The following is a 12,755-nucleotide window of genomic DNA, read 5'->3' as shown; positions in this document are numbered from 1 at the left end:
AAAAGTTTGAAGCAGCATTTTTTCAAAGGTTCAAATGCATCATTTCAAAGATATGGCCCGGGTAATTAGTGGTGCAAAGTTAGTAGGAAAAAAATACCTAGCTTCTGAACGGAAAAAGATGGCAAACTACTGGCAGCTTTCCAGTGCGAAGCAGTCGTTGAGTAATTTGTTCGGCTGCGCAGCATCCGTGCTGCCTACTGTAGGCAATATAAATGCAATGCAGGTTTAAATTATACGCGTTATTTGTGTTGTCGACCTAAGTGTGGCTTCTTTTAAATTTTATTGATGCTTAAGCATTTGGCAAAGGAAATGCTTGAAAAAAGCGAAATGGTATGCAGGGGTGTGGTGGTTGCGTTGCCTGCAGTTTTTGCTCGGAAGCAATTTTTTAAAGTAAACTTGAGCAATGATTCTTCCGCAACAGTGCAGCAAAAGACAGTGAAGAATGATTTCAGTGGTGAACAGAGATTTGCTTTTTTGTCTTAAATTATGCTTTGTTTATCAAATTCGTTTTACTGATTCAGGAGAAAGTCATAATAAAAGTGCAAAGCAGTCAGAAGAAAACGTAGAAACGTCCATTCCTGATTGGGAAAATGAAAGGATATTTGAAAACGAGAAGCCCGTAGACGTATCTGATTTCAGCGAGAAAGTTGAAGTTGAATCGTATCTAAGTGAGCATTCCAAAGCTTCAAGAGTACCTTCGTCGAGGATTGGTCGAATGGCTAGTTTTGGAAGTGAGTACTGACTCGGTGAACTCTGTGGTCAATTTTAAGTAGTTGCTTTTGAAGATTTAGCCGTGAAACTTGGCTTTGGCGCTTTGGCTGAAGTAACGCGACGATCTTTTAAAGGCCGTCAAGAAGGTATGCGATTACTGAAATATTCAGATCAAATTTATATATATATATATATATATATATATATATATACTTCAGAGAAGTCCAGAGAAAATCCATTTCTGACCGAAGCTAATATGGAGCGTTTGGTGTCGACCCTGTGCCGGGTTCGAGGAGCCGCTTTGAAGTTCGGTCAAATGATAAGCATTCAGGGTAGTTTTAGAAGTTTATTCTTATTATATTTTTCTTATTTTTTCGTTATTTTTATTTTAAGACAATACATTAATTAGTCCAGAGATGCAGAGAATTTTTGAGCGCGTTCGTTGTAGTGCTGATTTTATGCCTGCCTCTCAAGTGAATGTAAAATTAAAATTGTTTCTGCTTATTTTTGTTTTCGTTTATTGGCGCATTATATCACTTTAACAGAAAACACTTCAAGCTGAATTTGGTAAAAATTGGAAAGATTTGTTTGAAAAATTTGATGAAAACCCATTTGCTGCTGCATCGATAGGCCAGGTACATCTGGCTGTTTTGCACACTGGTGAAAAAGTGGCTATGAAAATTCAAGTATATTTTCATTCTTACTGTACATAATCGATGTGAAACTTTTGAATATTATTTCAGTTTTGCTTTTTTTCAGTATCCAGGTATTTCCAAAAGTATCAAATCAGATATTGACAACTTGTTGAGCGTTTTGTCGATTGGAAACTTCTTACCGAAAGGCATGTTTTTGGAAAACTTTGCATTTGCGATGAAGAAAGAAATTTCCTTGGAATGTGACTACTTGCATGAAGCTTCATCGACTGTAAAATTCAAGTACATTTATTAATTGTGATTATTAAAAAGAATAAAGAAGAATAATGAAATTAAGATGTTTTTTCTAGATTAGTAAATTTGAATTGTTGCCTCAATTGTTTGATAATTTTGCGTGATTTTTTTATTTAAGAAATTTTTTGGCAGATGATTCAGACTTTTATGTGCCGAAGGTGTTTATGGATCATACCCGCAAAAGAGTGTTGACTTTAGAATTAGTCAGTGGTTTGCATTTGGACAAATGTGAAAATATGAGTCAACCTGTACGAAATTGGGTGAATTATTTTCTTGTTATCAAAGTTGAAGGGTTTATTTTTATCATTATTGAATTATGATTTCAGATTGGCAAAAAAATTTTGCAACTTTGCTTGCGTGAATTATTTGATTTTCAGTATATGCAAACTGATCCTAATTGGTCGAATTTTTTATTTCGAACCGATGATCATAAGGTTAGTATAATTAGTTCACGTTAAATAACAAACTTTCATGTTATTAATAAAATGAGTAAATAATTTTTTGATATTTTAGATTGTTTTACTAGATTTTGGTGCTTGTCGAACTTTTGATATACAGTTTATTGATCAGTATAAAAATATACTGAAAAGTGCCGCTGCTGGTGATCGTCAAGGTATATTGCATTGGTCTAGGGAAGTTGGTTTTCTCACTGGTTACGAGTCGAAGGTAGCTTTATGTTTCAAATTAAATTATTCCAAAAAACGGAATTACAATATAATTTTTATTTTCTCTATAATTTGCAAATTAATAAAATGAAAGTTAAGATTATGGAAAATGCACACGTGGACGCGGTGATGATTCTTGGCAAAGCGTTCAGTTTGAATGCTCCGTTCAATTTTGGATGTCAGACTACAACGAATGAGATTCATCATTTGATTCCTGTAATGATGAAGCATCGACTTCGCCCGCCTCCGGAAGAAATCTACTCGTTGCATCGAAAGATGGCCGGTGCATTTTTGCTCTGCTCAAAATTGAAAGCCCAAGTGAACTGTGCTTCTTTGTTTCATGCCGTACTAAGTCGTTATGAAAAACGTCGAAGAGAAGCTTAGCTGGCGTGATCACATTTGATCAGCCGACTTTGGGTCCACAAATTCACAATTGATAACCTGACTTCCGGTTAAATTGAACGCATATTTTCCTGTCAGTGGTTTATTTATCGGAATGTTGAAGTTTTTTGTTATTATTAAAATGCATGTAATGGAATAAGCATTCGTTTCCGTATTCACTTGTTTAAATTTATTAAAATTTTAAATAGTATCATTATAACATAAATCTTTTGTTTTGTCAGCAAAACCTTTTATGTTGCCAAATGTCTGTTTAAAATCGAAACTACACATCTGAATTTCCGCACAGCTACAGGTTATGTGCAACTTGCATTTGCTGCCTCAAGATACAGCAAAGGTATTCGCGTGCCTTTTTCAAAATACGTTTTGAATACTGTAATTAACGCAATTAGAAGAAATTGCAGCTTCGAGAAAAAGCAAATGTTTTAGCTGTTGTCGAATGGCAAGACTGTGTAAGCAGCATTCTGACTATGGCAGTGCTGAGGCTGACTAAATTTACGTACGGACGAATCCACTATTCGCCCTCACAGTTAAATTCAATCACTCTTTAATTTGAATTTCACTGGATAACTAGAGAGGCCAATGGGGCAGCACAATCATAAAATGATAGCTTTGTGTTAATTAGCGCATTCGATGTTTAATTGCATGCCCACTCAAGGTGCTGGAAGTCTTTCGGAAATCTTACTATCAGTTTCACATATCAATTCATATAACAACAGCCTGAAAATATACCACGGCAGGAGACGCACGGAAAACAACGAAACGATCGATAATTCAAATAACAAATCAGTGTTAATGGAAACAAACCGATGGATGATCACTGAGAGTTTTCATGCGCATGATGTTTTTTAAAAAAATTGCTCAATTTACTGCTCAAAAACTTTATCTAATTTTAATGTAATTTAATAATTTACAGTAATCCAATTTTTATACAAAACGAACATTTATTTAATCATTTGAAGTTTTGCTTGCATACATACTTGAAAATCAAAATATGGTATTATTTTCAATGAATATTATTTGGCTTTGTTATATTGTATAAGTTGAGTTACAATAATATTTATCTTTATTTTTCTGTATAAAATATATTTAGCTATAGGAACTACTAATAATAAGAAAAGAAATTGCTGGCCTCTCAACTTGCTCAAATTGACTTTCTGATAATGACAAATTGTTAATTTTTCATCAAGAAACAAGTGAATTATTCAATAAAAATTTTGTTCTAGTCGTGCTTTAAAAATTTACGTGAAAAATGTTTGAATTTTTGAAGCATATTGTATAAACGATTTTTACCATAATGCCGCGGATGAATTTTATTGATATTTATGAAAGTTTGGAAAAAGAACAATTATTTAATGTAAGTTAATTGTTCTTTTCGGATTCAGAGCTTGTTCCAAATGGTGATTGGAAAATTTTATACATTCAAAGCCTTCTTTGAACCTTCTTGGAGTAGAAGGATGGCAAAGTGCTGTGCGATAAGCGCTGCAGTGATTGGTTTGTTTCCCTTCTTTAAGGATGTAGTATTTAGCAAGCAAGTGGCAAAATTTTATTCGAAAAAAGATGGACAAAATACTGTAAAAATTCCAGATTTGATTCAAGATTTGATTGTCGAAGTAAGTGATCATTGTGTGCACTGAATCGATTGGGTGGGTTTGGTTTATTTGAATGACAATTGCAGGAAATTGAACAGCTCATGACTATGAGAAAACCAGAGTCAGAAGAGTTGATGAGTAAATTCAGATTGCCTAACGTTGATCCGTATATAAATGTGAAATTTTTTCGTGTCGAAGGCGACACTTTCAAACGACTCGGCAGTCCACGTTTTCTATGGCTTGGACGAATTGGTGTGCCGGATATAATCTGTTTTGAAAATTTGAATGAAATCACTGATGCTTGGCTTTCAACTTGGTTGCGAAAATCAGGCATTCCCAAAACTGTGGACAGCATTGACAAAGATGTTTTACAACAGTTGAAAGATACATTCGTATTATCCGAAGAAGCGAAACGCTTTGTTCTTCAACAACAATTGCACACCATTTGGGCTTTGAATTGGCCGTTAGTTTTTTTCACTTTGACTGCGTTGACAGGCATACTCATAAGCAGCTTATATCAATTTTTTGTTAATTATTTTTATCGTAAAAAGTTGATTTTTATTATTCGAATTTTCATTATTTTTTACATCACTTCGTCATTGTTATCGTTGTATTTGTTCAGTTTGGGGAAATTGAAGCAGTTTATTGCACGTCAAGGAGTTGTCGGAGCTTTGTCAATTGGTGATGATTATCAGAAAGGTGGGGTTGAATTTTTTGAAAAATGCTTACATCGCAATTTGATTTTGCGAGATTTGCTTGGAAATCATGGCAAACAAATGTTCACTTCCCAAGGGGATAAGCTTCCTCGTTGGTATGAGTTGCCTGATTTGAAACTCAGCGAAATGCTTCAAATGGCCGTCACTTATGTTCCAAATGAAGAGGACAAAGCTACGTGGACAATTATGTTTTGATGTAGCTTTATTTTGCTAATAAAATTATTCCATTAAATTTTGCAGTTTTTTGAATCGATATTTATCGATTAATGTTTGATTTTTTTAATGAAAGCATTAAAATGCAATTTTGTAATAACAGAGCGAAGTTCATAGGAGAAAGTTAGTTCACCATAACTGATAACGTGTACATTGGTGGATTTTTTTCGACATTCTTTTCGATGCCATATAAACCGGTGCAGATGAAAATTATACTTTCCCGGTGAGTTTATGCCACTTTTTTATCCGTTTATTTGGATTTTGAATGCATTCGATCCAATGTTTAAGGCGATCGCTTTTCGCGTTTGCACTCAGGGTGACAGATCCTAAAACCACAATAAATATGGTAATTTCCAATGCTGAATATTGAATTGAAAATGAAAATAAATCTATCTGCGTATCTGGAAAATAAAGTAAAAATTCACCGATAAAGTCGTCCAATTTTCCGACATCCTTGTCCCAAACTTCTACATCTAAAGATTTCTTGGCCAGCTCATCATAAGAGACCGGAAATTGAAATACGCGGTTATATTCAGGATTCAGCGTTTTCTTTTTCACTTCTGTTTTGACGTGGTAACTTTTCAGAGCTCCAGGTTTCAAGGTCCTGAAAACTCCAAATACAAAATCCGAATAAAGAAAAAATAAACTTGCCGCATACAATTTGACGTATGGATCCGAATATCCAGTAGAGTCCATGCCTACCAGTTCTGCGCAGCGTACTACTTCGACCGCAAGTAGCTTGTTTTGTAAATCGTAACACAAAGCTAACAGAATTTTACCACGCTCTTCGGTGAATTCATCGCATTTTTCAACCTGAATTTCAATCTTCAGCAAATATTTATGCTCTTCTGTGGCGACAATTGCAATACAACTCACCGGCATTTGCTTTTCCAAATAAACATTAAAATATTTCTCCTTTCCCGACTGGAGACGCTTCAATGGTGCACGGGTTTCTCCCAAAAAGTCAGATCCAATGCGATCTTGATCAAGCACCATAAGACGAAGGGTCTTCTTTCGCAGATCGTCTTTACTCATGCCATAGTAAATTAAACGTTCATTCCATCGTGGATTTAAAGTTTTCCATTTGGTAGAAGTTCGCAGTTTTGTCGACTAAATGAATTGTTGTTTTCTCCTCTTTAACTAATATAATTCATAATTTACCTTATTAGCCAGAGGCAACAAATGTAATTTCACATATGGATCTGAGAAACCGTTGGAATCCATTGCTGGAAGATTCTTAAAAATATTTGTATGACATTTTTGTTAAATTGCATTGTTGATTTTTTTTTATTAATTATAAATTTATATTTCAATTTCATTTCAATTCAATTCACAATTTCCTATAAATTAAAATAAAACATAGCAATACATTACCGACGCTTGAAATATGGTAACAACCAACATCTCTTCAGTCTCATCGTAAAGTAATGAATATTCCAATGAACCAAAGCTGGCTGAAATGCAATTTGGAAATTAATAAATTGAAACAAATTTTTATGCTAATATTTTGAAACATTATTAATTATTTTAATTATTAGTAAAATTCAAATAATCACCTACACCATTATCTATTAAAAGGATAATTATTACCTTCGTAAAGCTATATCTTGAATATTAATTGTTAACTTGAAAGTTTTGTTAATTGAATTTTGCAGCATTTGTGCCAAAAAATATGTATATATATAATCAAAAGAATGCAGATATTTATATTTTGCACTTTATTTGCAAGTAAAAAGTAATAATTATAATGATTCACTGTCAAACGGTATTCATAATACTAATGTTCAAATCAATAACGTTTAAGCTAGAAAACATGATCCGTTTTAAAATGTTTGAAAATTTAGAATCTTAATTCTCATGTATTAATAAAATGTAACAGTTTTTGAATGCTGCTGTTGATATCTGCAAAAGTGTTTCAAAGAATTACAAGTTATTTGTCTCACTTCAAAAAAAAATTGAAAACATATAATCATTCATCTCAAGAAATATTCATATTTATCACAACATTTTTACCATGCAAAAAACATCGAACAAAAAACGCCCACCTGTGGGACTGGAAAAACCATTCGAACATTGTTCTGTAGAATATTCCTCATGCACTGGTTTATCCAAAGCATTTTTGTCAAGGGACATATTCCGCTCTGAATAGATAAAACACAAACATGGATGGCATTTGCAAGTACAAACATGCAAAAAACACACACGACAACAACGCATTCAAAATAATAAAACGGTATACTTTACTTATGTCATTGTCCGGTGAGGAATCATAAAGGGACGAATCGAACGATTTTGCCGAATCAGAATGTTGTAGTGTTGTAGTAGCGTACGGTTTGTTCATGGAGCAGTCGGCAAGTTGGTCGGCAATTTTGTTGACTTCTGACGTTGCTTGATCGTGAACTGACGTCGAAAGAGCAATTGATGCGTCTGAATCTTCGGCAATTTCCATCGTATATCTCGACGATGAATTGGTACAGCTTTGAACTGGACTGTCGCTGTGAACGGCTACTGAATACGATAATGATCACTTAATCCCGTTGAACGGAGAATTTGCATACCTTCAGAAATGGATGATTTCGAATCGTATATTTCAGTTTCTTCTTTCACATCGTTTGCTGTTCGTTTCTCCTCTTCAGAAAGACGCTTTAATTCTGGGCTTTCCAATTCAGAAAGCGGCTTAGAATTGTCTAATTCCGACAAGCAAGACGATTGTCGAGAATAAGGCGTATCGGAATCATCCAAAAATAGGCTGCGATTTAGATTTTCATTATTTTGGTCAATATCTTCTTCAGTTTCTTGCTCGTCTTTGCTATCCTCTTCCTCTTCTTCGCTACTCGAATCTACACACTTGTCAAACGATTGGATACCTTTAACAGAAATGGCTGTTCAATAAAGCTATCGATGCAAATAAGAAAAATAAATGGACCACTTTGACTGATTATAGCCCAACGCGGCTGTGAAGGGCGAATGTGGCTTTCAGATGGAGGTGTGGGCAAAAGACGCTTCGCGTGCTTGGCTTTTCCTGACCACGACGGTAAACTTTCCTTGGAACATCTCGAATCCATCGATGTCAAACTGACTGTATCAAAGCCGCTTCGATCGTCACTATTGCTTACAGAGACGTCGTTGCTTTTTGAACGCAGACCTGTATCTTTAATAAAATTCGGAATCCCTTTATAAAACCAAGCACCTGACTTTTTCCACATCTAATAACAACATAATAATAATAATATGCTTGTGATTGTTGCATTTCAAAAATCATACTTCTCTAGTCTCACTGCAAAGCTTGCATAAATAGATTGTTTGACCATTACTATCCAACGTTTCTAAACCGCAATTCTTTTGGCAAACATACTGGAAGAAACGATGAAATATTAAAAAAATAAATGAATAATCATTGTGTAGTGCAGGATTTGTTGTTGAAAAATTGCTTTCATTTGCATAAATGGCATTTCCAACAACGACATTTTATTGCAAAAATTGATAAAAGGAAAAATAAAACTTAATTTATAGCATTGTCCGTGTAAAATATGCAGAAATGCTTTTTTTCTTAGGAAAAGTTGGCATTCTAAGAAAATCACCGAACAATGAGATATGTGAATGTGCAAGAAATTCAATTTATGTCACTGTGAAATTCAATGAAAGCCGTCTGGAATTGAATGTGTCGCGTATTTCGGGGTATCATTTCCCATTTAATGTTTTTTTCTTCATTCAAATGTAATTCAAACTAAATTCACTACTATGAACAGAAAATTAAAGAAGGGCATTTCTGCTGATTGTCTTTCTTGCTTTTTTTAAAGTAGAAAATCACTTATGTGTTTCAAAAATTTGCGCTAGTCCGTTTAGTATTTTCAAGCAGATTATTTAATCTATTGTCAGAACATTTGAAAATGAAATTTCATATCAATATTACACTACTGAACTTGGTCAGTTTTATGTTTTATGAACAATTTTATTTTAAGAATAAAATTTTTATATAAAATAAAGTTCAAACAGTTATGTGGAATATTCTTTTATGATGATGATAATTTAACGGATGTTATTAAACGTATTGACTGAAGTGCTTTGCTTTGATAAAACATATAAAAAGAATTATGCCTTCTACAACGCTTTTCAAAAAGGCAATAAAGTAGATTACTTTCCAAAATAATAAAATCAATTTTTTACGAGTTTGAATCTTTTTTGCCGTTCAAAATTACATTTCAGCAGAGGGGTTTATTTCATTTTCACTAATGCAGAAATTAAATAAATTTGTCATTTGTTATGTGCTGTCAAGAAATGTTATGACAATTTATCATGAATATGCAACTTATGCTCTAATGAAATGTTAAAAAGCAGTGGATTTTTAGTTTTCATTACAATAAAAATTGCGTTGTTTGGAAAAGTCATATTTTATTTTATATTCAGTTTTCTGAAATGATAATTTTTATTTTTAATTTTTACTTCTGCAAATTTGCATTGCAATTCATGTACAGATAATGATTTTACTTGTTTGTACAAGCGCGTTGAAGCTCACGTGATGCAGAGGATTTTATTTAAAATCTAATATATTGTGCTGGCTAATTAAAGTTTGAAAAATTCGAATTGTGAACAAGGAATGTGAGTTTGTTCTGACAGCATCACGTGCTGATACTGTAAGCTATTTAGTGTGAAAGGTATAAAGTAAAATGTTCTGCGGATGCTAGCTTCAGCTTTTTACCAAAAAAAACATAGTTTTTTAATTCTGATGAAAATTCAAAATCTTCACTTCCCCCCTGATCCATCATACAGATTAGGAAATTATCACTGCTGATCGTGTATTGATTTGGGAAGCGAAAAATTGCGCAATCACATTTGGAAAACAAACCGGCGGAAATTTTTACAGTTTCCCATTTGAAAATCTATTGATGTTATAATATAAAATACCAATGTTTGCATTATTTTATTTTTATGACTGAAATTGGACGATACTAAAAGATGAGTCTCAATCGTATCCTTAAAAAGCATCATATAAAAAATAGAATTTTCATAAAAAATTACTTCTTACTACTTTAGCATATTCATTCCTTTTATATTACTTAAATAAATATATAATATGCTGCAGTTCATATATATTTGCTAAACAAGCAAGCATATTTAATTCAAGTAAATATACAAAGAAAAATTCAATTTGGAAATAAAAACCAGTTTAATCAATTTAATTGTTCAAAATTTAACATTCCTTTCAAATTTTAAGCTGCATTGAAGAAATTGAACGTCAATTTGTGCACTTGCTTTTTTATTGGTTGAAAATCTGGAAATTTCAAGTTTACATTTTTATTATTAAGCTATTATTCGTGATGACATATTATTGTATTAAACACAATAGTTCTGATTTTTTTAAGCAAAAAATGCAATGCAATTTTGCATTAATTATCATTCATTTTTTAGTGTTTTCATGAAATTTCCACTGTTCAAACTTTCAAATCAAGTGCTATTGAACAATGAATTAAAAAAAAGTATTGAAACCTAAAGGAAATGTAAATTTTTTGAGTTTAAAATTATGCAAGTCATCAAAACATGATATATTTCGAAATGCAAGATGAAAAGCAGAAAATATTAATTTTAAAAAGTATAACATTTTCAGTGAGTGATGCGGTAAAAAAATTTCAAGAATATATTTGACATTAATATTATAATTATAATATTCATTTATTAATGAATGCTAACTTCTATTTAATTGTTTCAAATTTATAATATTTATATTGTGTACATCTTGACGAATCTATGCAATGCATGTATGATATATTAGCATATAAAAATATAAATTTACAATATTTAAAGTAAGTGCATTTAAAATAAAACAGCTCAAAACTGAATTCCGTTCAGTAAAATGTAGTTGTGTTTAATATGTTATTTTCAATTTTTTAAACAGCTTCCTCCTATTTTTTTTATTTTTTCAGTAATTTATAATTTATATTATAAAGAGGAATTTTTAATTTTGAAATACAATTATTACCTTGTTGCAATCATGACAAAATGATGCAAAGCTGCGAGTTCCAATCATGCCAAATTTTGCACCACACAACATACACTGGTTGATACCATTTCCAGCAGCCATTTTTTTCATTCTGTCTAGTCGTTCAACGAGTTTTCTTGAAATAAAAAAATATATGTGCAATTTTTGATCTTGAACATTTCTATATAATTGCAATGCAATAAAAATGACATTGTTTTTTATCATTTGAAAATAGACCGTAGAAGGAAATTGCCTAGTCCAGTCACTAGTGAATGATTTTATTAAAACAATTTAACGCATATTTGTAACTGTGAAAAAGTATGCATTATTAATCAATACGGAATTGCTCAAATAAGCATTTTAAATTATTAAAATTAATCATTTTCAAATTTCGTGCATATTCATGTAAAATTGGAAAGTTATAAATTTGTGTATGAACTCTCCGCTGCAAAATAAATTGAACTGCGTGATTTTGTCATTTTCAAAATAAATGCTTAATGAATTATTACACTTGCAATAGAACCGTAGTTTATATTTTTTAGTTTTAAACTGAAAAAGTTCAAAGCTAAATTTCTAAAATGAAAATTTTCCAATTAAAAATGTCATTTATCCAACTATAAACAAGAAACATGAATGCTGTTTCATTTGAAGTTGTAAATTGAAAAAATGTGAAAAATCATCAGTTTGCTTAAAAAGCAATCAATCAATGGCTCTACTATCCAATCAATAGATGATAATTTATTAGCAATGGTGTGACTAGATGCTGTTTGCTGCCTGGATCTGTTACTCATTTGAATGATTGAGCTGAATGATGACATTATACAATCGACGTTATTGCAAAATCATTTATTTGTTCTTGCAAACAAGCGCATCTCTTGAGATGAAATGCTGGTAGTCGGTGATCAGAAGAAGAAATTGAGTAGATTTTGTTTGAACTGCACCGCTGATTGATTTGAACTCTTTTTCCAAACATTGAAGCATTGCTGCCCGTCTTTTGAAAGATATTTCAATGAAATCACGGAATTTATCGATTTCCAGTTAAATAGCCTGTCGTCCAAGTGCATACCCCACTAGCTTTTACAACTTTGATTTTAATTTGAAACTAAATTGTCAAACATATGCATCACTAGTTCATCTGAAATTCATGTTTACAAGTTTTAAATTTAGGTCCAACATCCTGCTATCACTACTTCATTTTCGACATGTCACATTTATTGCCTCATCTCATAAACAGTCATATCATTTAAAGTATTTTTGCTTAAATGTTAAATGCTATTTATGCAATTTTAATAAAGGCTAATGTTATTTGAAGCAGATGTTTTGCTGTTTCTGCTTAAGAACCTTTTCTCAATCGAATATTTAAAATACTTTTCAAGTATGTTGAGAAAAAGTCTCATTCTTATAATGCAAATGAAAAAAGTAATAGCACAATACGTTATGCAAAGCTTGATTGATGATTCCAAAGAATGCAAAAAATGTGCAATAATGCCCGTACATGATGTACTTGTTGTTGCTTATTGTCAGTCATTCTGAAA

The 12,755-nt window shown here is 32.1% G+C and overlaps 3 protein-coding genes across 3 annotated transcripts; 2 read left to right on the top strand and 1 right to left on the bottom strand.

The window, feature by feature from the left end:
* Window positions 1–52: 52 nt before the first annotated feature.
* Tsp_00332 (ubiquinone biosynthesis protein coq-8) lies at window positions 53–2,707 on the top strand. Its single transcript, XM_003376055.1, has 12 exons — window positions 53–223; window positions 295–454; window positions 522–731; window positions 786–857; window positions 930–1,043; window positions 1,105–1,184; window positions 1,257–1,397; window positions 1,471–1,646; window positions 1,777–1,918; window positions 1,985–2,092; window positions 2,172–2,324; window positions 2,423–2,707. The coding sequence occupies exons 1-12, from the start codon at window positions 53–55 to the stop codon at window positions 2,705–2,707; spliced, it is 1,812 nt and encodes a 603-aa protein (XP_003376103.1).
* Window positions 2,708–2,819: 112 nt separating this feature from the next.
* On the top strand, window positions 2,820–3,273 carry Tsp_00333 (zinc transporter 9). The gene is made up of 3 exons (XM_003376054.1): window positions 2,820–2,827; window positions 2,947–3,097; window positions 3,127–3,273. The coding sequence occupies exons 1-3, from the start codon at window positions 2,820–2,822 to the stop codon at window positions 3,271–3,273; spliced, it is 306 nt and encodes a 101-aa protein (XP_003376102.1).
* A 4,092-nt stretch (window positions 3,274–7,365) lies between these two features.
* Tsp_00334 (rabphilin-3A) lies at window positions 7,366–11,322 on the bottom strand. The gene is made up of 4 exons (XM_003376053.1): window positions 11,221–11,322; window positions 8,508–8,597; window positions 8,092–8,449; window positions 7,366–7,751 (listed from the first exon to the last, which is right to left on the bottom strand). Exons 1-4 carry the CDS (start codon window positions 11,320–11,322, stop codon window positions 7,366–7,368), a joined length of 936 nt encoding a protein of 311 aa, XP_003376101.1.
* Window positions 11,323–12,755: the final 1,433 nt, after the last annotated feature.

Source organism: Trichinella spiralis, assembly GCF_000181795.1.
Source record: "Trichinella spiralis strain ISS 195 chromosome Unknown Scfld4, whole genome shotgun sequence".
NCBI classification, from domain to species: Eukaryota; Metazoa; Nematoda; class Enoplea; order Trichinellida; family Trichinellidae; genus Trichinella; species Trichinella spiralis.
The sequence above is the reverse complement of the archived record's forward strand: the minus strand, read 5'-3'. Positions and strand labels throughout refer to the sequence as shown.